The sequence below is a fragment of the Nomascus leucogenys genome, chromosome 21 (assembly GCF_006542625.1).
Source record: "Nomascus leucogenys isolate Asia chromosome 21, Asia_NLE_v1, whole genome shotgun sequence".
Lineage (NCBI taxonomy): Eukaryota > Metazoa > Chordata > Mammalia > Primates > Hylobatidae > Nomascus > Nomascus leucogenys.
In genome coordinates, this window is record NC_044401.1 from 59979144 (window position 1) to 60006419 (window position 27276).

At 43.3% G+C, this 27276-nt stretch overlaps 1 protein-coding gene across 1 annotated transcript in view; it reads right to left on the reverse strand.

Moving 5' to 3' along the window:
- Positions 1–8699: 8699 nt before the first annotated feature.
- The window catches only part of EDEM1 (ER degradation enhancing alpha-mannosidase like protein 1), a 32720-nt gene continuing 14143 nt past the window's right edge, over positions 8700–27276 (reverse strand). Inside the window, exons 4-12 of the mRNA XM_030801510.1 lie at positions 26760–26931; positions 25536–25719; positions 23457–23631; positions 21397–21517; positions 20403–20573; positions 18397–18470; positions 17426–17522; positions 15147–15350; positions 8700–12843 (exon numbers count right to left, since the gene is read on the reverse strand). Coding sequence (XP_030657370.1) covers positions 12754–12843; positions 15147–15350; positions 17426–17522; positions 18397–18470; positions 20403–20573; positions 21397–21517; positions 23457–23631; positions 25536–25719; positions 26760–26931 — 1288 coding nt within the window. The 3' untranslated portion in view covers positions 8700–12753. The remainder of the gene's footprint in view (positions 12844–15146; positions 15351–17425; positions 17523–18396; positions 18471–20402; positions 20574–21396; positions 21518–23456; positions 23632–25535; positions 25720–26759; positions 26932–27276) is intronic.

The following is a 27276-nucleotide window of genomic DNA, read 5'->3' on the forward strand; positions in this document are numbered from 1 at the left end:
GCCAGAATTGCAAATTAAATTAAATTAAAGTGTGATTAAATCTGTCCCCGAAGGTAAGCCTTTGGTGCAGGTTCCCCTAGCAAACTCCCAAGGCTGTGGTTCTCAAATTGTGATCCTTTGACCACTCACTTCAGAACCCCCATCCCTCACCCCTGGGAGACAATTCAATGTAGATTCTGTCCAAGCCATCCAGCAATTGTTTAGCAATCATGCCAACCACTGCCCCCAAGGACCATAGGGTTGTGCCAGAACCCTATAGGTCAGAAACAAGTGTTCTGTGAAGTGCTGTCAGAACCAGGCATAATGACCACAGAGGCAGCTGATCAGAGGGCAAAGGAGGAAGAAAGGGAAAAAGGATTTTCTCAGCAGACCCATCCACCACATGCCAGGCCCTTGATACACATAGTTGCTTGAATCTCCCACAAAACCCTGTGACATAGCTAGAATTAGCCGCATTTACAGATGAGGAAACTGAGACTCAGAGAGGTTTACTAATTCACCCAGCTAATGAGCACAGTCCAGATTTAAATCTAAAACGTTGACTCCAAATCCTGCCTTCTGTCTGCCAAATGGGTTAATGGAAACTGCAGGCAGGGCGGGAACTAGTAGGAGGCCCTAGGAGATGAGGCTCCACCGGACCGGAAGCTGCCAACACCCAGAGTAGAAGCTAGTGACGAGAGGCTGCAGGGAGGAGAGGCTGCAGGAGCTTTCGTCTCGGGAAACTCCCAATTGTGCAACATTCTGTGAGTGCTGAGAGACGTTGGGCATCTTCCCAAGCTGTATCTTCAACCTGATTTCATATCAGGCTGAAAGCAGCTTCGTGGGATGAAAATTAAACCACTCAATGCCGAGGAAGCTGCTCTTCCCAAATAATAGGTCTCCATTTCTCCCTCTTCTCACTCATCCTTGGTACTGAAATATTACCACCCAGCTACGCAATTTGTGGCATTTCCCTGAAGCTCAGTTTTATTCTCTGGAAAATGAGAATACTGACACATCACAGTATTGTGAGTCTTTTTTGTTTGCTTGTTTTGTTTTGTTTTAGAGACAGGGGCTCACTCTGTCTCCCAGGCTGCAGTGCAGTGGCATGATCACAGCTCACTGCAGCCTCAAAGTCCTGGGCTCAATCCTCCTGCCTCAGCCTCCCAAAATGCTGGGATTACAGGTGTAAGCCACCATGCCTGGCCAATTGTGTTAACTATAATACATACGAAAGAGCTATGATCTTCGGACTAAGACCCTATAGAGATTCACAATGTCATCATTGTGGTCATCACTATTACTCATGTTTCAATTAGCAGCACAAACCAAGATTTAGAAACAAGATCTTGAGGACCATGAAATTAGGTTTGTGCACACTGTCTTTAAAACATACAACACGGCCGGGCATGATGGCTCACGCCTATAATCCCAGCACTTTGGGAGGTCGAGGTGGGCGGATTACCTGAAGTCAGGAGTTCGAGACCATCCTGGCCAACATGGTGAAACTCCATCTCTACTAAAAATACAAAAATTAGCTGGGCATGGTGGCGGGCGCCTGTTATCCCAGCTACTCGGGAAGCTGAGGCAGAATCACTTGAACCCAGGAGGCAGAAGTTGCAAGTGAGCCGAGATTGCCATTGCACTCCAGCCTTGGTGACAAGAGTGAAACTCCATCTCAAAATAATACAAAACAAAAAGAAAACATACAACACTATTTTCTTTTTCTGTACCACTGGGTTTTTCAAACTGTATTTTTTAAAGGCACCATTAGAAAAAGTGAAGCAATAGTGGTCTCTTGTGGAAGTGAGCAGTATTTGCAACCATTTTTTATAACCTAAATGGCAAAGGACTTTTTAAATTGACAATAATTGTACATATTCATGGGGTATATAGTGATGTTTTGATGCACATAATGTATAGTAATCAGATCAGGGTAATCGGCATATCCATCATCTCAAACATTCACCATTTCTTTGTGTTGGGAGAGCTCAATAACTTCCATCCAGCTATGTGACTCTATATATTATTGTTAACTGCAATCATCCCACGGGATATTTTTGATGCCCATTGGTGGAAAATGGCCTATTTTCAGAGTGGATGGCTTATGAAAATGCACGCATAAAATCTTAGCCTATATTTAGGAGCCTTTCCTTGGGAGCAGGAAAATTTTATTTTTCTTTTTGGCCGGCAGCCTTCCTACTCTGTGCTCTCCAAGCCACCCAGGTGAGCCTGAGCGTGTTCAGGACATAGTCTTTGAGATTCGGGGGTCCAGCAAGTCTCGCTGGCTTTGCGTGGTGCACATCGTTGTGTTTTCATTAAACTCTACTGTTGGGGATCTGAAAACAATACCCCAAAAATGAAGGCCTCAGAAGCAAAAGTTTTTCTCTGACCTTCTCTTGCCCTCCCTTCTCTCAGTTCCACTGCCCTTGCCAAGGCTAGCCATAGAAACTAGAACCCCTCTTTTCCAAGGCAGGCCACAGAAACCAGAACACTTTTTCCCAACGTCCCCCATAAAACTTAAAAATATTACTCTAACTTTCCCTCCGCCTTTCTGTGTAAAAACCAGCCATAAAGAAATTATCTGGGCCAGGCGCGGTGGCTCATGCCTGTAATCCCAGCACTTTGGGAGGCTGAGGCAGGAGGATTGCTTGAGCCTAGGAGTTCAAGACCACCCTGGGCAACATAGTGAGATCCCATCTCTAAATAAACTTTTAAAATATATATTTTTTAAAAAAAGAAATAAAAAAATTATCTGGCTGGCTGCACTGGCTAACCCTGTAATCCCAGAGTTTTGGGAGGCCAAGACGGGAGGATTGCTTGAGGCCAAGAGTTTGAGATTAGCCTGGATAACATAGTGAGACCCTGTCTCTACGAATAATAACAATAATAAATAGGTTTTAAAAAATTACCTGACCTACCTTCTTTGACTGCGGGTCCTAAGACCCCCATTCCAGAGAGGGTCCTGTCCCACACCCAGAAGGAAAGCAATGATGCACAGAGAAGCCAAGAAGAATCTAGACAGACAGGCCTTGCTGGGCTCCTCCACTCAGTCTATTAGCGTTAGATCAGACCTTTTATATCTTTATTTCGACAAATAAGGCTGATAGGGTTGATTGGCTGGAAAACAAGGACTGGCTTAGCCAATTAAGTTATACGATGCATACATTCTCTAAATTGAATGAGCTGGAGCTACAGCTCTAAGGTTTTGTTGCAAATATAGTTAAAGGAGGTGACAAGATAAAGGCACTTTAAAAAACTATTCTCAAAAATGTGTTGAAGTCAATAGCACAGTAGACCCTTGAACAGCATGGGTTTGAACTGTGTGGGCCCACTTAATACACAGATCTTTTCAATAACTACATTGGAAAATTTGGGGGGATTTTTGACAATTTGAAAAAGACAAATCATGTAGGCTAGAAATATTGAAAACATTTAAGAAGAATATATGTCATAAATGCATAAAATATATATAGCTACTAGTCTATTTTATCATTTATTACCATAAAACACATGTGAATTTATTATAGTTAAAATGTATTAAAACTTACATGAACACACTGTACATTTATGTAATTAAATTTAAAGATGCAGTATTAAACCATAACTGCATAAATTAACTGTAGTACATGCTGAACTACTGTAATAATTTTATAGCCACCTCCTGTTGCTAATGTGGTGAGTTCAAGCGTTGCATTATCTGCCTAAAATACTGGTAGGCTGGGCGTCATGGCTCACACCTGTAATTCCAGCAATTTTGGAGGCCAAGGCAGGAGGATCACTTAAGCCCAGGAGGCAGAGGTTACCATGAGCCAAGATGGCACCACTGTACTCCAGCCTTGGGAACAGTGGGAGACCCTGGCTAAACACACCCATGCACACACACACACACACACACAGTGTGATCCCTTCCACCTCTGCCACTCCTGAGACAGCAAGGCCAACCCCTCCACTTCCTCCCCCTCCTCAGCCTACTCAACGTGAAGATGAGGGTGAAGACCTTTATGATGACCCATTTCCACTTATGGATAGTACATATTCTTTCTCTTCCTTATGATTTTTAAAATACTACTTCCTTTTCTCTAGCTTACTTTATTGTATAAATATAATATATATGACATACAAAATATGTAATAGCTGACTGTTTCATTATTGGTAAGGCTTCCAGTCAACAGTAGGCTATTAGTGATTAAGTTGAGTCAAAAGTTAACACGAATTTTCCACTGAGCAGGGGTTGGCATCCCTAAGTGTTGCCCAAGGGTCAACTGTATTTTTAAATTTCCCAGCACATTCTGAGTGTTTCAGGTTACATGAGTCTCTCTAAATAAAACAACAGGTACAATGAATAATCATTTCGTATGTTTTGGAGGACCTTTCTGGAATATGTTCCAGAAACTACAAAAATGAATGACTCTAATAGCTGAATAACTACCTTTTTGCAAGTCAGTGTTTTCCAAGTCTGCTTACAACAAAATTGAAAGAGAGCCTAATTTATCAGCACAGAATTCTTAAAAAAGAAGTTCTTATGATAAATTATTATGTAAATTTTGACATTATTCAGACATACAATTAAGATATTTGTATCTATGTATAGATAGATATCCATATGTAATATCTATAATAAAAACTCTATTTCCGTGCACTTATTTGTGTGAATACATTACATCCATAAAATAAAAAATAAGGGCCAGGCACAGTGGCTTATGCCTGTAATCCCAGTACTTTGGAGGGCTGCGGCAGGAGGATCGCTTGAGCCCAGGAGTTTGAGATCAGCCTGGGCAACACGGCAAGCCCCTATCCCTACGAAAAAGCACAAAAATTAGCCTGGCATGGTGGTGCGCACCTGTAGTCCCAGCTACTTGGGAGGCTGAGGCAGAAGGATTGCTTGACCCCAGGAGTCCAAGGCTGCAGTGAGCTGTGGTTGCTCCACTGCACTCTAGCCTGGGCAACAAAGGAAGACCCTGTCTCAAAAAAAAAAGGAAAATAATTCATGCTGAAACTCATCTCATTCCAACAGTAAGTAGTATTCATCCACAGACATACAATTCAATTAAAGAGGTGGAAAAAAAAAACTCTGTCATTTAACAAAAGGAAACTTTTCTAATAAATTTTTATTTTGTTAATAACTATCAAAATATATGCTGTTTATATAACTAATGGTAATGTTAGCTCAATTCTAAAGACTTTTTTAATACTTAGAAACTTATGAACATAGAAAATTGTTAAGGATTTTATAGAATTGTAATATATTAAATCAGTATAAAATTCTGTAGGGCTGAAGAAATATAAATACTAATTCAAGCAGAAAAAGAAACAATCTAAAATTCCCAATAAATAAATTGGAATATATTCTTTAATAGGTGATAGTGGGTAATGAATTACGATGGTTTATAGATTTCAATGGATATATTTAAAAGGGTTAAAGTCTTTAAAATGTCAGTATTTACCCCCAAAATCAGTTTAGGGTCGTCCAGATGGTTTTTCTAACAATGGCACCTGGCTCTCGTTCTTTTTTGGTGCCTTATTAAGCAGGCATTAAGCTTTTCAAATGATCAGGTCATTTTCTTCGAGAATTTGACCAGCCCATCATTGAAGGGCACCCAGCCATGGAGCAGAGCTTCTTCAAAGCACCCCATGATGAGAGACTCTACCTTGAAAAGGTGGATGTTTGAGAACCAAGCTCTTTAAAGAGGAGCTCTCTGTGGTGTGGGGCAGTGTAGGTCCCCAAAAGTAGCCTTCTTCCTACCCCCCGAAACAGGCAGAGAGAATATTCTGAATTGTGGAGAAAGGGCATTCACAGTGTGCCTTCTGGGGTCTTCATCCCTTGCAGCTGCAGAGGGCCTGGTGCTGGGTTCCTGGCAAGCCAGAATCAGGTGCGCAGCCCAGTCCCAGACTCATCCCTCCAGCACTGGGGAGGGGCTACCTGGGTCTCCCACCAAAGGTTGAGCCACTCCCTCTGCGGAGACACAGCGACATGCCTTCTCTTCATACGGGGGCTAGAACCAAACCATCCACAATGGCACCATGAAAATAAGTAATTCAAATTTAAGCTGTTGGAACTTTTAAATATTTCAAGCCTTAAGGAAATGTGATTATGGGACCTGAGTTCAGGCATCTGTAATCTTTATTTTTCTGACTATAGATTACCCTTCTTCCTTACCTACATTGTTTTGTAAGAAGTGACTAAACGGCACCAGGGAAGACTCCTTCCCTCTTCGCTGTTGATCTTCACTATAGATTAACTTCCCTCTTACCTTTCTCACACAAAGACTTCATGACTATCACACTGTCTTAAGAAGGAATGTTAAATGGACTCTTAAATTGGAAAGGACATGAAAACAAGCTGTACAGAAAAGAAACAAAACTGTAACAAATTAAAACTGTTGTAACTCATAAACCATCCTTTTACGGAATATGTTTTAATCCTACTAGATATCTTTGTCTTCTACCTATGTAAGCAAGACCTTGACTTCTAACTTGGGAGCACTGACCCCATTTTTCTGGAGTCTGTGTTCCCTGGATAACTGGTTATTCCCGGCTTTGGGCTCTAATAAACTCTTAATCATATATCTAATATACTTAATCATAGTTTCTGAATTTCGCCATTTAAGGTTGACAGCATCTAAAAGAGAGCCTCAGGCTGTTGCTTCCAGCTGGTTCAGCTGTGACAGGAAGCAGATCGTTTACTTTCCAGTGTCCTCTGCTGGAGAAATGGAATCATAGAATTTACTGCTCAGGACTTGAGTGAGGTTTGAATGTAACAGGATTTTAAACCATACACACATGCACATGAGTGCACACAAGCACACAGACACACACACACAGAGCCAGAGCAGGGAGGGACTGTTCATTCTGTAGGCCACTGACTGCTGAGCAGGCTGTGCCAGACACTTAAGCACAAAGACCAGGGGCACTGGGGCACACGTACCACCACACCCAACCACTCTGCACCTCCTGGTCTGGGTTTCTGAGTTAGGGAGCCATTAGCATACTTCCTTGATTAAACTTTAAGAAGAAAAAAAGAAAACTTTAAGGGACAAAGAGACATAACCTGTAAACATTTTAGCAGCTGCCACCTCACACGCTGACAAATGTAGCTTCTAATTCATTTTGCCATCACAGGAACCCTAGGAGTTGATGCGCTATCATCTCTGATTTTAAAAGTGAGGAAACTGTGTGAAGGTGAGTGCCTTGACCCAAGCCACACATCCAGGACAAATCTAGGAAGCCAGCCCAGCCTCCCCATGGCCAGTCCATGTCCTTACTCTTCCTCCAGCATCCCTGTTTCAGCCCTAGGTCTGATCCTGGATGTCAAATCCAACTGGACCATAATTACAGGAAACACGTTAAGTGCCTTACACATATTAATCTACCCAGTCCTCACAACTATCCTATGAGTATGGGCTATTATTATCAACCCATTTATTAGACAGGAAAACTGAGTCCATCAAGTCTGTAACTTGCCCAAGGCACACAGCTAAGTTAGGGGTAGAGGTGGGATTGCACCCAGCACGGTGTGGCCCAGAGTCCCCCTACTCTAGCAGACACTGACTACAGCATTCACACGGGACTGCTGGGCTCCACTTGCTCCACAGATGGCAAGAGCCTGGTGCTCCCACTACTGAGCCAGCCTGGAGCGGGAAAGGCAGGAAGGCAAGAGCCCTGTGGCTCTTGATTTGGTCCCTTGGCCCACTGGACTTGCTTGGTTTTGTCAAGATCACAAAGCCACGAGACTTCACAAACACAACCCCACCACCCCTCACAATAGTAGAGCTCAATGTGAGCAAGGTTCCTCCAGCCTTGAGAGTCTCTCCTTCGCCCTATCATGCTTCGTGGCCTTTAAAAAGGCCCATCAGGTGTGGTGGCTCACACCTGTAACCCCAGCACTTTGGGAGGCCAAGATGGGCGGATCACCTGAGGTGAGGCGTTTGAGACCAGCCTGGCCAACATGGTGAAACCCCATCGCTACTAAAAATACAAAAATAAGCCTGGGGTCGCGACATGTGCCTATAGTCCCAGCTACTCAGGGAGGCTGAGGCAGGAGAACCAGTTGAATCTGGGAGGCAGAGGTTGCAGTGAGTCGAGATCGTGCCACTGCACTGCAGCCTGGGTGACAGAGTGAGACTCTGTCTCAAAAGAAAAAAAAAAAACAAAAACCCCATCAGAATTGTCTGTGACCAAGGCTGGGACACAGATGTCACAGAGCAGGAGCAGGTCTCTTCCTCAAGATCCCACCATGGTCCCCGGTGGCAACACAGGGAGGGAGGCCAGCCCTCCAGAACCCTCCACCCACACGCTTCCCATGGGCCACTACACCCACACAGATCGTGAAGTGCCACTGCTCTCAGAGGTGAGGAGAAATGAAGCGCCTTGCTTAGATAACACAGAGAACTGGTTTTAGATCCCAGATACACTCAGCTAATTGGCAATAAGAATAGACAATGAACTCAGTGGCCGAGAGAAAGGACGCTGATGCAGAGGGGAAGGCCAGGGCTGGGACAAAAGTCATGAAAAGCAGTTCTGACCCGCATGTGAGGGGCATTTAATGGAAGAGTGTGACATACAAAAATGTAGTGGAATTCCATGAGGGAGGTATTACTTAGGGCTTAGCTATAAAAAGCAAGGTTTTATTCATCTAGATGGGCACTTCCTTTAGAGATTTTTCTCCCATTTGTCTTGCATGTAATGTGTCTACATAAGAATGTAAAAGAGAAACAAGATGATAGCTCAAAAAAATATTTTAATAAAAATTACTCATAAAAATCCTAATAAATTTTAAAGAGCAAGATATTCCTTATTACATTTATAAAAGAACATTTGGTCCTTTTACAAAAAGATCCCTTTTAATTTAAATACATTTCTTATTTACAGATTAAACATAAAATATCATCTACAGTTGCAAAGCATATTGCACATTACAGAGAGAGAAGCATTTGTGTATTTCCGTAAGTTTTCCCAGTTCCCAACTCTATACTTTTTTTGTAAAAAGATTTGCCTTTCTTATGCAAAATAAATAAAAATGCAGCTTGTGTTTTGCTATTTAAAATTAAAACAAAATAACCTTTAAAAATACTATTCCTCTGCCTTGCAGAAAGAAGGAAGAGGGTATAGAATCAGGGAGTTCCACAGGTACTTGACATTTTTACCAGATTCACATCCAGATCCAAGCGGGAGCATAACCCTGAGCCCTGTGAATCCTGGGACACAGCCCAGCCCGTCCCACCTCCTCGCTTTCCCAAGGGGTCCCTGCCCTGCAGGGAAGAGGCACTAGAATAGGAGCTGGATGCTGGGAATGGACAGGAAAGCTCAGGATTTTCTTCTCAAGTTCCTGCTCAGCCACCCTGTGGCTAAGGTAATCACTCAGCCCTACCTTTTTCACCAGCACTAAATTTGAAAAAAGATTTTTGTTTTTGTCAACAGACAAAAAAAATTTATCAAAGAGAAAGGCCTCTGGTGCCCTCCAGAAAGCAGAAAGGAATGTCTCATGTTGAGTCTACACAATCCAAAGAGGAATTACAGCTGGTAATCATTCAGTAAACTGAACTAAGAAATCGTTAAGAGGGATATTTTTCTTTGGTGGGGAGAAGGGGGAAGGGGAGGAGGAAACAAGGCCCTCAGATTGCACAACTGCACTGACCAAACCAGGTACTTCCTACAGACGCTCCTTTAATAGTCATGTGCACAGACACCATCCTGGTGCATTTTTCTTTAAATACATAGAAAATTATTTAAGTGTCACGTGCACAGTCCATGATCTAAAACAAGAAAAGCCCTGAGGATTCAGTTACAATGAGTAAGTTCCGGCACAAGCGCTGCAAAAAAAAATTTTTTTTTAATGAAGAGAAGATTTGGATACAGAAGCTGGTTTTTCACAATGGCCAGTGCAAATGGAGAGCTAGCAAACCCTTCCTTGCCACCTGTTCTTCTAGAAGGGATTCCCCGGTCACATCAACTAAAGTAGCTAAGCGTCCCCTGTAATGATTTGAAAGTTTGTTATGAGAGAATTACACTTCGTCAAGCCATCTATAAGGCAGCTTTCTACAACAGTTCTGCAAAATGTTTCCACCACATTGAGCAAAGCTGACACTAGACACTAGCTACACGTGGGAATAGGAAGATGGGCCAGGCTCAGAGGTGCCGCAAAGGATGAAGTCCACTCAGATTTGAGGCAATCCTGGGGCAAAGCACTGAGCAAAGCAACTTCTCTGGTAATCTCCTCCTCAGCCATTCTCTATCCAGTATTTCAGAACACAGAACAGAAGAAACTGCAAAAGCCCTGCAGGATATATCACAGTTGTTAACATTCTGACTTTCAAAGAATAAAAAAAAAAAGTAACCTTTGAAACTGGCTCAAAGAACCTTCCGGCATCCAGCCCCACAAACCACTGACTACGCAGCATCAAACTTTGGACTGGGTAGTCTGGAAGCTCAACAACCGGGATTAATATGTACTAACTCACTTACCCTCAGTCTCACCCACGGGTATTAATTCCAGTACCCAGAAGTCAAGTGGGTTTGTGACTTAACATAAAACACGTTTCCTGACAGCCTGTGGCCCCTGGGAAGCACCTGCAGCATTCTGTAGTCTGCAAGCATGAGATACCTATTCCCTATTCCAGGAGCATGAGGAGGAAGGAACACCCATGCTTGCTCGAGTGACAGGCAAAGCGCCTCATTAAGAGAACACTGGAGTGCTTACCCACCACTGCCGCCACAGAAGCCAGAGCGGGAGAGGAGGGGAGCACCAAGAGAAATCACAGGCACAAAGAACTCACCTCCTTCTCTGAGATGCTCTATTTTCCCAAATGGGTCACTAACAGTCCCACCTGTTTGCCCAGAGACAAAGGTACAAGTATGCTCGTGTGTGTGCACGCATGCGTGTGTGTGTGTATTTAACACTTTTAATGAATCAGTAAAAACATTTGAAATATATATATTATTCTCAAAGTTTTCTATTCAGTAGATGGGACACTGTTAATAAACAGAATAATGCTTCTGAAATGAAAAAAGGTAAAATAGAAGCATTTTATTTTTTCTATTTTAAAACAATTGGTGTAACAAATGTTTAAGAGATAGAGATGGCACGTTTATTACTGAAAATACTCTTTTCAAAAATCTCAAAAGAACTGAACTATATATTTTTAAAACCATAACACTTAAAATTTTCAAGAAGGAATAAGATTTCTCCCTTTTGACTAAAAATGCAACATAAACTTAGACAGTGTTTATTTCTAGCTTTGAAAAGATGTACATGAAATCCTTAGAGGTGGGAAAACAGTGACAGGTGAGAACCATGGTACATGAGGCTGGAAGTTTTAGGGATTTCCTACCCTTTTTACTAGAATGCGTTTCCACCCATGACGCTTCATGGAAGCCAGACTAAGAGTCAACCCTGCTGCACTGTGTAAGAGTAGCAGGTGTGTATCAGTGTGAGTTCAAAGAGAGATGTTCTGGCTAAGAAAATAATAACAAAAAAAGAAAGAAGGCATTTTAGCACAACTTCCTCCTTCTACATGCTTACTTTTACAGGTTGAAAGGCAAAGACTGGCCAAGCAATTTCCATCCCCTTTCACCACGGTCTCACCATGTGGCTAAACAGGCCTCCTCAAATCATAGCAGTAGCTGCGACATCCAGTGGCCCAAACCAAAACCAATATAAGGCACTAATCTAAAGCCTGTATTACAGAGAAATGGCTCAAGGATGCTAAAAGTCACGTGATCATTTCTTTCTCCCTGATTTAGCTAATTGGCACTAGACACAGGAAACAAAAACAAAACAGAACTCTAACCCAAATATGGTCAGAACTGAGAATCCTTGCTTAGGAAATACGAGAAAGATGGAAGCTCAGACAATCTTAGGCATTGTTCTCTCCCTAAAAGTCACCTGATTCTGGAACTATGGGAGTTCCTCAGGTAAGTTCATATTCAAAATGCAAAATACCATCCAAAAGATCTGTCAGTTAACCTCTTAGACCATAACATAATAACTTAAGAGACTATCTGTTAAGAATTCTGGTTAAAACCATTATTCTTAAGCAAATAATTTGTAACACTGTAAAGATTACTTGAGGCAAACATGAAAAACTGGATGATTTTTTTCTCCCATGTGATCCAAAATCATGGTTGGATATCAGGGGAAGAGCCCAATTATCTAACAACAGAAAGGATGACATTTTCAATGCAATTAAGTAGGGATACCAAATGAACCACAAGCCCTTTTGCAGAAATTTCATTCTCAATCCTCTAACAAAGAAGTAGCTAGCCAGGTACAGTGGTGCCCACCTGTAATCCCAGCTACTCGGGAGGCTGAGGCAGAAGGATCACTTGAGCCCAGGTAACCCTGTCTCAAAAAAATATCAAGACCCTGTCTCAAAAAAATAAAATATAATAAAAAAATTTTTTTAAAGACATAGCAATACTCCAGTATAGCAGGTGCCAGCAAAGTGAAGAGACTTAGGTTCTAAAGTATAAAGCTGTGAACATCAATCCAAAGATGCCCCATGTATTGTGCTTATAACATCAACATGTCATAAGAGGCCAATTTCCATGTATCTTCTCTCTTCAAATTATATCCTTAACAGGGCATTTTATTGAACAGGAGAGAAACACTGAAGTGTGCAAAGATTAACCAGATGTGGTGAGGTGCTGCACAGAAATTCCTACACCATCATGGACAGCAAGACTTCTGTCCCCTTCCATTTCAGGCTGGATTTTGGCATGGTCTGGCTTCGGTTGTTAAGGTCTGGTTCAAGATGAGGCCTCACAGAGAGCAGATCAAATCAAACCAACCATCTGGTCAATCTGTCGCATGTAGATGCTCTTTAAGGGCAGGGAGTACCTCCTCTCATCAGGTACACGATTGCACTAGAAAGACAAAAACGAGGGAAAATTAAAAACTCATATGTTGCTCTCTCAGGAAATGTGACTGGATGACTTAAGCCAGGGTTTCTCAGCCTGTGAACTACTGACGTTTGGAAGTAAGTAACTGTTGTGGAAGCTGCCTGTACACTGTAGGGCGGTCAGCAGCACCCCTTGCCTCTCCTACTAGGTGCCAGTGGCAACTCCTATGCCTCAGTTGTGAAAATCAAAAACGTCTCCAGACACTGTTCCAATGTTCCCTGAGAGCAAAATCACCCTCAGGTGAAGACCACTGACATAATTTAATATCCTCACTCACTTTATAAAGAAATGGCAGATCCAGGGAGGCTAAAAGGCATCACAGCAACTGCTTAGTGGCCAGGACTGAAAGCCACATCCCTGGGGTCCTTAGTCCACCCAGAATTTCAGAAAACATTTCTGCTATTTGAAAATACTTTGTTTTTCTGAGCTATGTTTTTCTCATTCACAATTAAACGCTAAATGCTTAAGACTACTATTTTTTTTTAATTAAACCCCCCCCACCCCCACCACTTTTTTTCCTCAAAGGAGATGCACATCTTGAGAACTAACCAACTGTGACATCCCTGGAAGCAGTTGTCTAAATACATTCATTATCCACTTCATCTCCAAAGAAACATTTTCCCCATGCCCTATAGTTGAACTTACTATGCCCTGCTCCTCATCCCCGGCAAGATCAAGACTGGCAGGTCCTTCCATTGGTCCCAACTGCCCCCGCACAGCCCACATCTCTATGCTTCTGCAGGTGCTACTCCTTCTGCCTGAACATCCTTTCTGGGATACCCCTTTTCATCCTTCAAGGATCTCCAGCAAGTGACCTCCTCAGGGAATCCTGCCTTGATTTTCTCTGGAGATTACTCCCTACCCTCTGTGTTTCAACAGCACTACAGACAAACGCCTAGGATGGAAGTGGATTCCCCACTAGGCCATGCCCCTATCCAGAACTGGAAGCCCTTCTGAAGGCCTGAATCCCTGGTGCCTGGAATCATGGGATCAGATCTATTAGTGAATGTGGCAGGTCAGAGATGTCTCCTTCCTAAAAGAGATGACACTGCCTGGGTCCAAATCCTGGCTCCACCGTGGGACCTGAACCTCTCTGTGCCTCCCTTTCTTCATCTGTAAAATGGAGATGTTAAAAGTACCCACCCCTCACAGGGCTGTTGTTAGAAGTAAACGGATTAATGTATGTAAGCGTTTAGAGTGGTGCAAAGGTTAACCCTGGTATGTGTTTGCAAGTGCTGGCTGTTATTAACTCTTCCCCCTCTCACTCTCCTTCCCCTTCCTCCCGATTATGCTTTGTCCACTCAATCAGCGCTCCATGACTGATGGAAATGGGGATGGGGGTGGTTATCTACACTCCGGCCTATCGATTTACTTCATAGACTGATGGTGAAGAGCTTCACTGGGGATTCATGGAAAAGCACTGAAGCACAGTCTGCGATGAAAGGGTGCCCCTAACGCCAAGGCAACCCATCTGTGGGGAGGCTGCCGAATTTCTGACCACCAAGGCCCTGGGGGATAACAAGATTTGAAATTTTGACTGATCTGCATTTCCCTATCCTCACTTCCAAATCATCCTATTTGATTCAAATCAACACAAATACCTGAAACTTTCACTAGGGATGCAAGGACTTCCATTTGCAAATTTTTCCTGCCACTTCTCAGGACAATCTAGGCATGTGGAGTAAAGCCCTACTTTAAATGAATGTGGGTGTTTGCTGCACTTCGAAGAGCATCTTCATTGGGACCATCGTGACTACCACCGCTTTTTTTCCCTTCTGCTGCTGGTAAATGATTTTGCTGAATGTCTTCCATTTGCCCCTCCAGGTCCACTGATGGATCATATCAACAGGCTCCCTCGGCCTCCAGCTTCTGTCCCAGGCAGCCAAGATGCTCCAGCAGGCAACTAGGGGAGCGGGGAGGGGTCACATGTTGACTCTGCCGGCTCCCTCCAGACAAGGCCAAGCAAGTCAGATCTGAGCGGTGGCTCCTGCTGAGTGGTCGCTCCTCCCACAAGACTCCCCCCTTCTAGGATCCTGTAGCCACTCTCTCCACTGGCACCTGCAGCCAGCAGGGATGATGCCGCCGCTGCTCCTGTGGTTTCCCTACACCCTGACAACATCTATGTAAATGGTGTCTTCAGGAGGTGTTTTCAAATCTCCCAATCTGTGTACACCATCAATTTTCTGTCAGGAAGTCTGAACAACTAAGGAATTCATAGTATTTTCTCTTCCTCTATATGCAAATCACCCCTGGAAAAAGCAACTCACGTTGGAGCTGGAGTTGATGACTTTTAACTCGTGAGGTCTCGGCCTGTGCACAGACTTTCCCCCTGGGTCCTGCCCTCCCTCTTCAGAGAAGAATTCCTTCCATGGCAATTCCCGAAGATGCTCATCCACAGATACAATGTGTCCCTCTGTTGTGAACATGTATCTGGTTCCAGACTTGTGTACTGGATTGTCTTCATCAAACAGCTAGAGGGAATGCAGAAAAAGATACAACCAATAATTGTAGCACACTTGGAACTGAATCATAGGGGCATGTCCCAGCTACTCAGGGAGTAGAATTTGCTTGGGCCTCATGCTTCTCAGTGACAACTGGGTGAAAAGGAATTAACTGACAACTGTGGTGCCCAACCCAGGCTGCAAGGCAGAATCACCTGCTTCATCTAAACTCAGATGCCTAGACCTGCCTCTACCCTACACATATCCTGCCCATACACAGAGACTCAGCAATTCCAAGGCTAAGGCCCAAGCACAGGTAGTCTATAAAAGTTCGCTGGATGATTCCCATGTGCTACCTAAGAGTTCTCCGGCCGGAATTCTAGAACTACACCCAACTTCACACACACCTAGACCCTGAACTCTAAATGCTGACAGGGAGGGACCAAGTTTTATCCACCGCCATATCCCCTGGGCCTAGCACATAGGCCAACACATCTGCCAACATTCACTTCACTTCTTGCACAACAAGGGTTGGGCTCTGAAGACGCAATGGTCACAAGGCACAATCCTTTCCCTCAATGGTGCATGTGACATGGAACGAAAAAGCATCTAGAAAGAACATCTAACCCAATATGGGATGCAACAGTGCAGGAGAAGGCAAGTGTTCTGTGAATGAATGAATGAATACCTAGAAACTCTCTGAAACTTTATTGGTCACCTAAGCTATTTCAAGATGAGGAAAAATAAGATTCAGTGCAGCTTGTCAATGTTTACACAGTAACAAGAGAAGAACAGGGCAGACCACAGGTTTTCCTCTCCCCAGACTCCAGGTTCTTTCACCTAGCACACCCTACAGGGTCATCTTCCTTTTACTCTAAAGCTCGCCCTGTTAACGTCCTTCTGACACCATTGGCTGCTGGATGGAAATATGCAGCTAGGCTCTGACCAGCCTGATTTAGCAGAACTGAGCCACCTGCACAGAGAGCAAGAACCACTGCACACACAGGAATCGACAGCAGGACAGCTGTCTTCCCCCTGGACAGACCACATAGGCTGCTGGTGGACATACCTCTGCAGTCATCTGTGAAAAGACACCAGACACAGAAGAGTATCATCTTAACGGATTAGACCAGCAGCTCCAAAACCTGGCTCATGTGAAACCACTGGAGGCACTTGTCAAAATGACAGATTTCTGAGCCCGCTTATTCTAAAGATTCTGACTCAACATGGCTGTCATCTTAGCAAGGGCCCCAGGGTGATTTGGACCCAACTAGCCCCAGGCGTAGGAACCACGGAACTAGATAAACACAATTTATCACAGCTGCTTCTATCTCTGACCCTCTGCCAAAGTTCTCAGTTGCCATGCTATCTTCTAACCTGGAAATCCTGCCCTCTGTTTCTATGTGGCCATACTGAGGAAAGTGGCAGGGGGCATGAGAGCGTCTGTGTGCACGAGGCAGAGCGGTGGGGTGAAAAGAGCACCAGACAGGGAGTCAGGACACAGTTCACACTTCACCTCTGCCACAGCCACTGCCATACTTCGAGCAAGTCGCCTGACCTCTGTGTAGGCTGTAGTTCTCGTGAGGGAAATAATGAACATATGAACATTAGGTAATACCAAAGGTTTCATCCAGGTCCAGAAATTTCTCTCTACACACACACACACACACACACACACACACACACACAATCATGTGCCTGAGGATGTGTGTATGGACAGAGACAAGGCTGAGCTGCAGGTCTTGGCCAAGATCACATACATCAAGAGAAGTGAGAAGCCATTATGAACACACCTCTCTTCCTCAGAGGCGTCTTCCCCGACCACCGCACTAACGCTGGTTCTGTATCAATCGTTACCAGCATTTCCCACAGTTTGTAATCATGAGTTCAGTTCTTGGTTTACTTGACAAATGACTTTTCGACAAAGTTGGAAACCATGAAAGAAGATAGTAATACCCTTTGGTTCTGACAGCATTTGCATCCTGGGGATGCACAATGTCCAGCATGTAGCTGTGCCCAGTAAGTATCTGTCAGATGGAAGACTATGCGAATGCTTGCTCTAAGCAATACTAAATATTCCTGGGTTCATCTTGCAACACACATACCAGATACAAGTATTTACAGGTCTCACTGAGAAAGAAGCTCTCCATCCGGTCTTCTGTGGACTTGTCAATGACGTGATGCAGCGTGGCGTACCCACACCTACAAAACAATCATCTGGTCAGTCCTGCCTCTCTTCCTTCCCACCTGCTAATTCACTTAAAAAGCAGAAACATTCTCTTATCAGAATAATCAACCAGTCATCCAGCACCATTTGAAACTATGTTTACATTGAAGAGCTCTCCTTTTTTATAGCCTGGGTTGTTTGAAAATTTACTTAGCAAGTGCTTTTGGCTGCTAAATTATCAGGTGAGTTACAGGGTGTGGGCGTGGTGGCAGGGTGCTGGCCAGAAGCGTAACATGGCACCAAGAAAATGACTGGCAACAAATTTAAAAGTACTCATTTAAATTTCTAGTCCTAATACTCGTAGAATTGACTTATTATTGAGAATTAACTTATTATTTGAGTACTGACTTATTATTTAAGATAGTACTTTAAAAAAAACATGATATAGTAGGTAAAAAAAAAGCATGTCACAAAATTGAAATATAGAGTATGTTTCTTATATATACATATATACACACATCATATATAAAATATATTTAAAAGATTATAAGTACATACATTTCAATACTGAGTACAGTTTTCTCTGTATGTGGAGATTACAGTGATAATATTCTACTGCTTTATATTTTCTGTACTCCCTAAACATTTTAGCGTATATGTTATTATATAACTAGAGGAAAGAAGTTAGAATGAACACCCATAATCTGCTAGAACCTCACAGAAAAAAAAGGGCAGTTCTCACTACAATGGAAAGGTTCTACTAGACCAAAAGGTAAGCAATTTCCCTGTAAATGTAACATTAATGACCTGGTTCTATAAATTAAAATGCAAACTAGGATATCTCCCCAAAACAATTTGAAATAAATTAAAAGTGGCTGACAGAAAAAGGTAGGAACTTAGAAAACTGACTTGACTTTTGTGTACTTTTCCAGACTCTGCAGAATATCCATTCCTACATGGAGGTAGAAGGGATTCTTGGTTGCCTAGAGAGAACACGAGAGAATGTGATCCAGCACGGGCTTGGAAGACATGCTATCGACAAACATCATGGTGACTGCGGGGCTTCCCCATGGAGACGAGTCGCCAGCCAAAATAAGAAACAGGGCCCAGGTCATTTATCTTGCAGGGTCACAACGGTTAGAGGACTAAGGTATTCTGTCAGTTCACATCAAAGCGTACCTGTGACTTGTTTAACTTTAGCCAGGGGTAAGACCATCTGTTCCAGGGTAGAACAATAATCTACTTTGGTTGCCATCATGATTAGAAATAAAACAATGCCCACCCTGACAGCACCATTATCTGAGAACAAATCCAATTTCTATCTTGCCTCAGAACTCTCCAGAAACTTAAGACACAGGCACAGGAAAGAGGACCTTGCCACCATTCCAGTTATGGCACCATGAGGAAAGGCTGATGGGAACACGACTTTCCAAAGTGTAAAGGGAGGCCGCCACCCTTTCCTCTCTAATCCCCCTGAGAAATCAGTCCTCAGTTGCCTACTCTTCCTTCTCACACATGCTCTTAGATGGTTTTACTAGAGAAAAAAACTTCTCTAGGAAGATAAGCCTTTATCCAACAAACAGTTTAAAAGTTGGAGATCTTTAATTCATGCCTAGTGCCAGATTGCAGCAACAAAGAAAACAAGGTTAGCAGTCTCCAGATTAAAAGTGCACAGGGTGTGGCTTCGGAGGGTAAAGCTGTAGAGTGCAAGACATCTCTGTCAACGTGAAGGAGAAGCTGAAAACATGAAAGAAGCAGTGACAGAAACAAAGAGGAGTAAGCTCACAGGCCACAGGACTAAGCTTAAGAGGAGAAATCAGCCAGTAACCGGCACGCCATCCTCCGTGTACAGCCTTCCTACTGGGCTCAGACAGGCCAAACAGGTGGCTATTATCTTTTCCCTCTTTCGAGAGGTTACCTAAAACTCACGAGGTCCCTTTTTAGGCATGAGGACTACTATCGGTTTCACAGGATTTCTTTCCCCTTTTTTCATCTGAAGCAAATGGCAAGGATTTGGTATAAAAAAATGGTTGAATAAATAAATTCAAATCTTAGTGTTAGCTCCACTACCAGACTTTCTAAAACTCCCCACTATCAGAGTTTCTAAAACTCCCCACTATCAGAGTTTCTAAAACTCCCCACTATCAAAGTTTCTAAAACTCAGGCACTGCTTGCTAGGGCTGGCCGACGGTGGGCATCTGTTACAGGCCTACTGAATTTCACCAAGGCCAGTTTCTTGGTGAATTAACCACTCGTGCTGCTGTGCATGTGAATGGAGGAGGACTCTCAGTGTGTATATATGTATGGCATGCACAGAAGTATAAATATCTGGCTTCAACCGTCAGGAAGAAGACATTTCACAGTTAAAGTCACATTCCCTCTGCCACTGAAGTAATTTCACAAAGGATGAACACTATTACATATCTATATACACAAACATTAAAGGATAACAGGCATCCAGATGAATCCCAGATGATTTCCTTTATAACCAAGAAAATGAATGTTCTTTTTGTCTGAATAGTTGTTACACAGACCGGGGCTCCACAGTACACTGATGCAGAACTGCATCCTAAAAACGAGTCTTCTGGTCAAATACATTTGGAAAACACCTTAGTACAAAATCTTCCTCATGAATACTTAAAGATGTGAGATATAAGTCCTATGGTAAAAACATGATTCAGCTTTGTAGAATATGAGGTTAAAAATATATTTGACTGCAGATGCCTTCTCTGTCCTGTGAAGTCACGAATGACACTGAACACTAACAAGACTACAGATAGGGGGTAACTCGATCAGAGTCACTATGAAACAACATAACCCTAAATCACTCAGCAAATGTTCATTAAGAACGAACTGCTGGGGTCAGAGGAGGCAGTGAAAGGAAAAAAAAAAACAAAAACACACAACTCTAGTACCTGGTAGAGGAGATATGTAGATTCCACTAACTCTGGTCTCAGTGGGTAGAAGAGAACGTCAGGGGCCTGCAGCTGCCAGTTATACCTCTCAGGGAGGGCACCATATCGTTTCCATATGGCATAGTAGAAGGCATGAAGGCAGATGGCATCTTCCACATCTCCTATCAGCACCTAAGGAGAGGACACAGGTCATCAGGCTGAGACACCATTCCTAGAGTGACAAGACATGGTACAAAGGGCCTGCCTGGGCTCTCCTCTGCCCCCGAGTTCTTACTTGACCTACACATACGGTTAAAGACAAAACCAACCCAAAAGTGACAACCCAGACAAATAAATGCCCTCCCTATCTGGCCACTAATGCCAAATTGATGTGAACTGCACACAGAAAAAGAGATTACGTGTACTAATGAACAAGGAATAAACAACTGAGTGATGGATTATCCAAAAATCACACACAGCCCAGCACAGTGCCTCATGCCAGTAATCCCAGCACTTTGGGAGGCTGAGGTGGGCAGATTACCTAAGGCCTGGAGTTCGAGACCATCCTGGACAACATGGTGAAACCCCGTCTCTACTAAAAGTACAACAAATTAGCCAGGTGTGGTGGCAGGTGCCTGTAATCCCAGCTACTCTGGAGGCTGAGGCAGGAGAATCTCTTGAACCCAGGAGGCGGAGGTTGTAGTGAGCCAAGATTGCGCCACTGAACTCCAGCCTGGGCAACAGAGCAAGACTTCATCTCAAAACAAAAACAAACAAACAAAAACAAAAATCACACACAGTCACTTCTCAAGCATGGTTTTGCACTTGTGTGGAATGGCTCTGTTCAATATTCTGGAGACTAACTTCACTAACAGAGAGATGAAGACATATAGTGTTAGTGACCTCCCAAATCCAAAGGAGACAGAGAACGCTCAGGGTATTAAAAAAGAAAGAAAAGGAGGGAGAAGCCCTTTTTGGTGATTGGTTATTCTTAGGAAATCTGATGGCAAAATACCTGCAGTCCAGGGAAAAAGGCCTGCAGAGAGTCAATCCAGGTGTTCATCAGCTGCCCACTGAACATGTTCACGTTGACATAGAGTGGCGGGTCTCCTTCTCCTTCGTTGCAGGCTTCCCGCCTGCAAACCCAAGCAGCACATTCAATGGTGAAAAGAAAGCTCACTGACAGATCTCTACCTCTCCAGCAGCCGCTGGTAGTTTCATTTAAATGGAATTAACATTAATTTTTTCTCCTAACTCATTCCTTAAACCTTTGGAGACAGACTGCCTTTAACTATCTACATTAGACTCTAGCAGAAGATAATATTTACCACAGGATCAAAGTTCCTAATGCAGCCATTGTAATATGTCAGGATTTCACAGTATTCTGCAGAAAGCACTTTGAGTTTTGGGTTTAAGAGCCCTGCCATATAAGAGAATTCAGTATACCGTATGGGCCTATGCTGGATTTCACCTGAGCAGAAAAGCTTGGTTCTTTTGGTACAAAGAGTCTCTTCTCTATTAATGCCCTACAGCATGGGCCTAGAGAAATGCATCACAGCAAGACCCTTGGGGAATACTGCTCAATTTAGTTTGTGGCTTTGAAAAGCAAAAATAAATAAATTCCACCCAAAAGGCCCCTTACTTAAACACAGCACAGATAAGTGGTTCCTACAAAAGCAATGTAGAAATGGACCCAGGAAAATCCAAGCAGGAAGCTCAGCAGCTGTAACTTGCACTGAAACTGGACACTTAACATAGAAATACATACAAAGAAAGATCTGGGGGCCAGGTGTGGTGGTTCACGCCTGTAATCCCAGCACTTTGGGAGGCCGAGGCGGGAGGATCACGAGGTCAGGAGTTTGAGACCAGCCTGACCAACGGGGTGAAACCTCATCTCTACTAAAAATACAAAAATCAGCCAGGCAAGGTGGCATGCAGCTGTAATCCCAGCTATTCAGGAGGCTGAGGCAGGAGAATCGCTTGAACCCAGGAGGCAGAGATGAATCGCTTGAACCCAGGAGGCAGAGGTTGCAGTGAGCCAAGATCGTACCACTGCACTCCAGCCTGGGCAACAGAGCAAGACTCTGACTCAAAAAAAAGAGAAAGATCTGGGAAAGAGAGTGACACTACATAGAAGCCACTGTAGCTTCAAATGGCTCTCTCTCTCCTGTCATCCTGGAGGCACAACAGAAAATGGTGAATAACGTTTTAAACAAACTCAGAGAGAAAAAAAAAAAGGTGGTAACTGTCTTTTCTATCACCAAGTATAAAGACCAATCCTAACAATTCTTTGGAAAGTAATAGAACCAAAACATTGTCCTGCATTGCAGATCTACCTGCAATTAAAGCCACAGTTAAACACTGGGATGTGTCAGCCCCTGTAGTAGCAGCAAGTCTCTAAGATGGCCCCCGAGAACCTCTATTCCTGCGAGTCACACCCTTGCATAGCCCCCTCCCACACTGAATGTATCATTTTGATCTGGGTGACTAATGGTCTGGCAGAAGTATTGGTATATCATTCCCAGATTAGCCATGAAAGCACTGTGGCTGCCATTTTGGCCTCTTTCTCTCTTTTTCTCTCAGATCACTCACTCTGGGGGAGGCCAGTGGCCATGAGCTACCTACAAAGAGGCACTCTGGCAAAGAACTGAGCCCTCCAGCCAACAGCCAATGAGGAACTGAAGCCTGCCAGCAACAGAAGTGAGCCTGGAAGGGGATCTCCCAGCACCATCGGGCCTTGGCATGGCTGTGGCCCTGGCCACCAACTTGACAAGAACCTCAGGAGAGATCCTGGGCCAGAGTGACTGGCTCAGCTGCTCCTGGATTACTGTCCCTAAGAAACTTCATGAGATGATGCTTGTTGTTTTAAGCCACTAGGTTCTGGGGTACTATGCTATGCAGCGACAGAAAGCTAACAGCTCTTGGTGCCCCCAGATGACTGACCAACTAGGAGAGGTGGTAAGATGAGGGCAGAGATAAACAGACCCTGTGATTATATGTTAAAAAAATACAAATACTTCAGAATGCATTCTATTTGCTTTACAAGGCAACAGAGGAGATGTTAGGGAGACATACCCTCTTCTTAAGTAGTTCTGAATACTCTGATATGCAGCATTAAACATTTCTAGGTCTTCTTTTTCTCCAAAGAGAATGTAAGACTTCAAGAGGTATTCATAGAAGGAGTCCAGCCCGGCACCCAGGCCACTCTGCTTTCCAACCCAATGGCCCGTCTGAATGTTCACGACATTGCCTGCAAAAATAAACAAGGCTCTTGAGGTCCCAACTGTCTCATCAGAGAGGACATGGATGGAGACAGGCCACCTACTCCAACCACACTGCTCCTCAGCACCTTTATCCTTGGCATACAGGAGAAGGAGTGGCTGCTTGGACCTAACATTTTTATCAGTCTTATCACTAACTTAGCCTAGACATCTTTCTAAATATATAACGTTTACTGACACAAACACGGGGATAAACATTTAATGCAAAATAAAAATAGGTTTGTCATTTTGCTTTTCCAGATTGACAATGCATTTCAAAACCCAAGAGTTTTTCACAGACTTTAAACCCAGTACTGCCATTCTTGGGAATTTATCCAAAAAAAAGATTATTTTAAAAAGAAAAAGTGGCCAGGCATGATGGCTCACATTTACAATCCCAGCACTTTGGGAAGCTGAGGCAGGTGGATCGCTTGAGCTCAGGAGTTCGAGACCAGCCTGGGCAACATGGTGAAACTCTGTCTCTACCAAAAATACAAAAAATTTGCTGGGTACAATGGCAGGTGCCTGTAGTGCCAGCTACTCAGGAGGCTGAGATGGGGGGTTCACTTGATCCCAGGGATCACTTGAGCCTGGGAGGCAGAGGTTGCAGTGGGCAGAGATTGTGCCACAGCCATCCAGCCTGGGGGACAGAGGGAGACCCTGTCTCAAAAGACAAAAAAAAAAGGGAAAAGATAATTTTTTTAATAATAAAAACAACAACAAAAGTGGTTATTATGAATGCAAGGCAACAACTTGGAAACAACTGATCTGCCAACTATCAGGCAGAATCAAAATATTTGTTTATATTATAATGAAAAATATATAAAAGTTACACAGGCCAGGCTGAAAGGGTCTATGGAAACCTAAAAAGTTGACAATCTGAAGTGACACTGGTCAACTATTTGGTGATAGGCTGACAATTTGAGTGACTTCTTTATTTCTATTGCTGTTGTTAAATACAACAAATGTATACATAAATTTCAGAACTTAAGACAGTTACATGAGTTAAAATAACACCTAGGCTGGGCACAGTGGCTTACACCTGTAATTCCAGTACTTTGTGAGGCCAAGGTGGGAGAATTGCTTGCACTCAGGAGTTTGAGACTAGTCAGGCAACATAGTGAGACCCTGTCTCTACATAAAATAAACAAAAGTAGCTGGACATGGTGGCACATGCCGGTTGTCTCAGCTACTTGGGAGGCTGAGGCAGGAGGATCATTGAGCCCAGCAGGTGGAGGCTGCAGTGAGCCAAGATCACACCACTGAACTCCAGCCTGGGTGACACAGTGAGACCCTATCTCAAAATAAATAAATAAAATAACACCTTGAGTTAGCAAAATACTCATAATTAGTGAAGATAAATGATGAGTACACATGGGTCATTATTCATCATACTTTCTACTACGTTCTGAAATTTTCCATAATAATTTTTAAGTAACATCTTGACCAAACATTCTCAAGGGAAAAAAACCCCACCTCATACAGGTTTAATCTGGACTTTCAATCTACTACCACAGGCCCAGATTTTTTAAAAGGAAAAAGCTGCTCCATCAGTAACTCTAAATTCCTATATTTAGAACCTTATATTGAAGCAATAAAATCTGCCTCAGAGGCAGTTCTTTTTATGGCATTTCCATTAACAATAATTTTCAAGTGGAATATGCCAGGGGATCCAAATCAGAAGGGAGCCCTCAAACACAAAAGCTTTATTCTTTTCCATCAGACCATGCAGCCTCTCTGCAAAGGGTCACATAAAGAAATTAGATACAGCTGACACAATTCTTGCTGAGTTGTCAATTGAGTTGAAGAGTGAAAAGGGTGCAGAGCCCAGAGAAGATGAAAGGAAAGGGGACCAAGCAGTGTGCAGTCCCAGTGGCAAGTAAAGGTGCCACACCTAGTAATCCTGTATCGTTGCTCCGGAGGTTCCAAAGGGCTTTCACTGCTCGTCTGGCCACCCACTCAAATGTGGAGTCCCCCAGGAGTCGACTCAGAATCCCGAATTCCACCAGGAGGGAACCGGCTCCCGCTGTGCATGTCTCATTATTGGTGTCAGGAGGAACTCCTGTCTTTAGATTCACCTGGGGATGGGAAGAGACAAAGACTGTGACAAAACTCAAGGAATCGACAAGGCTGAAAAGCCGGGTCTCAGAGACTACACTCAGCTGATAAACCAAGCTTACCACGGTGAGAGTCAGCCCTCTGCCTTCCAAGATACATCTGAGGTGAATACGGGAATTAAATTTAAAACACACAAACAAGACAGTAAGAACAGCAGAGCCTTGCTTTATTAATAAGAGCAAGTCTTCAGGGAATGGCTACACACTTCACTAAACCTTCTCTTTCCAGCAGGTTTTCTTCATGGTAACACAGGCACCAGGCTTTAGGGTTAGACACAAAGGCAAACTATAGAATTTCTTCTAAATTTTAAATGAACCACTATGAACTCACTCCTGCTCAGCACCTAAACAAACCTCAAACTGGGAGAGAAAGGAGGCACTACCAGAATATGACAGCCAGTTTCTTCATGAAGACTCTGTGCTCTGGCAGTTCTCAGCCAGTTACCTAAAAGGCTGACTCAATTCCCAGAGGAGTTCTGGGCTTGGCACATCAGATGTCACAAATATATAATCTAATTCCAGATCCTGGCATTTAAATCAGCAGCTAACTTGCTGGTCTGTGTTGCCTTTATTTGAAAGATCCACGTGAAGCATTGAAAAGAACACTCACTGAGTTCCCACAATACCCATGTGAGGATCTCTGGGAAAACAGACCCAAGTCAGAGATGAAGACAAACTCCCCACACTGCTTTGTAGCAGAGAATGTAAATCACACATGTAAATGGACTTAAGAATACTGAACTTCACAGAACATCAACTCTTTAAGGGGAAGGAACAAGTCAGATATATCACTGTTTGCCTTTCATACAACGGATGCTCAGTAAAGGCTGAATAAATTTTAAAGTATTTACATCATATTTAAGGCCAAATTCTTCTAAGGACACTGCTTTTCTCGTCTACCTCCATCCCATTCCTTCTCCCAAATAAATTAATAAACAAAGAATTTTAATTCAGGAAGATAGTGAATTGTCAAACACAAAGGGTCAAACCAGTCTACCCACCCGAGGATATGGAATCCCTGTCTTGGTGTTTTCAAAAGCAGGGAGGAGCCGCACCGCCAGGTCATGGGCCATGTATAACAACTCATTATCATAGTCTTTAATTGTCATGTCACCAAAGGGCTGCTTGGAGTCAGTTATTATTCTGTGAGCAGAAAGGAGGCTTCCCAGGACCCTAATAACAGGAAGAACAAAAAGATAATACAATCATGTTGCTTGTAAATGCACATAATCCAATTCAGAAAGACAGAAGTATGTTCATATCCACATAGACTCAGAACTGCCTGACATCAGAGAGACCTGACTTAATGGCCTCTTGAATTCCTTTCTAGCTCTAATAATACACGATTGATTTTTGTTAACCATATTACTAAAAGAGAGAAAGGGAATAATTTATCTGAGACTACCAAAAATAATACTATTTAAAATATTAACAGTTTTGGTAATCTAAATCTTAGGGCATTAAGAAAAGGGAGTTGGCTGGGTGTGGTGGCTCATGCCTGTAGTCCCAGCACTTTGC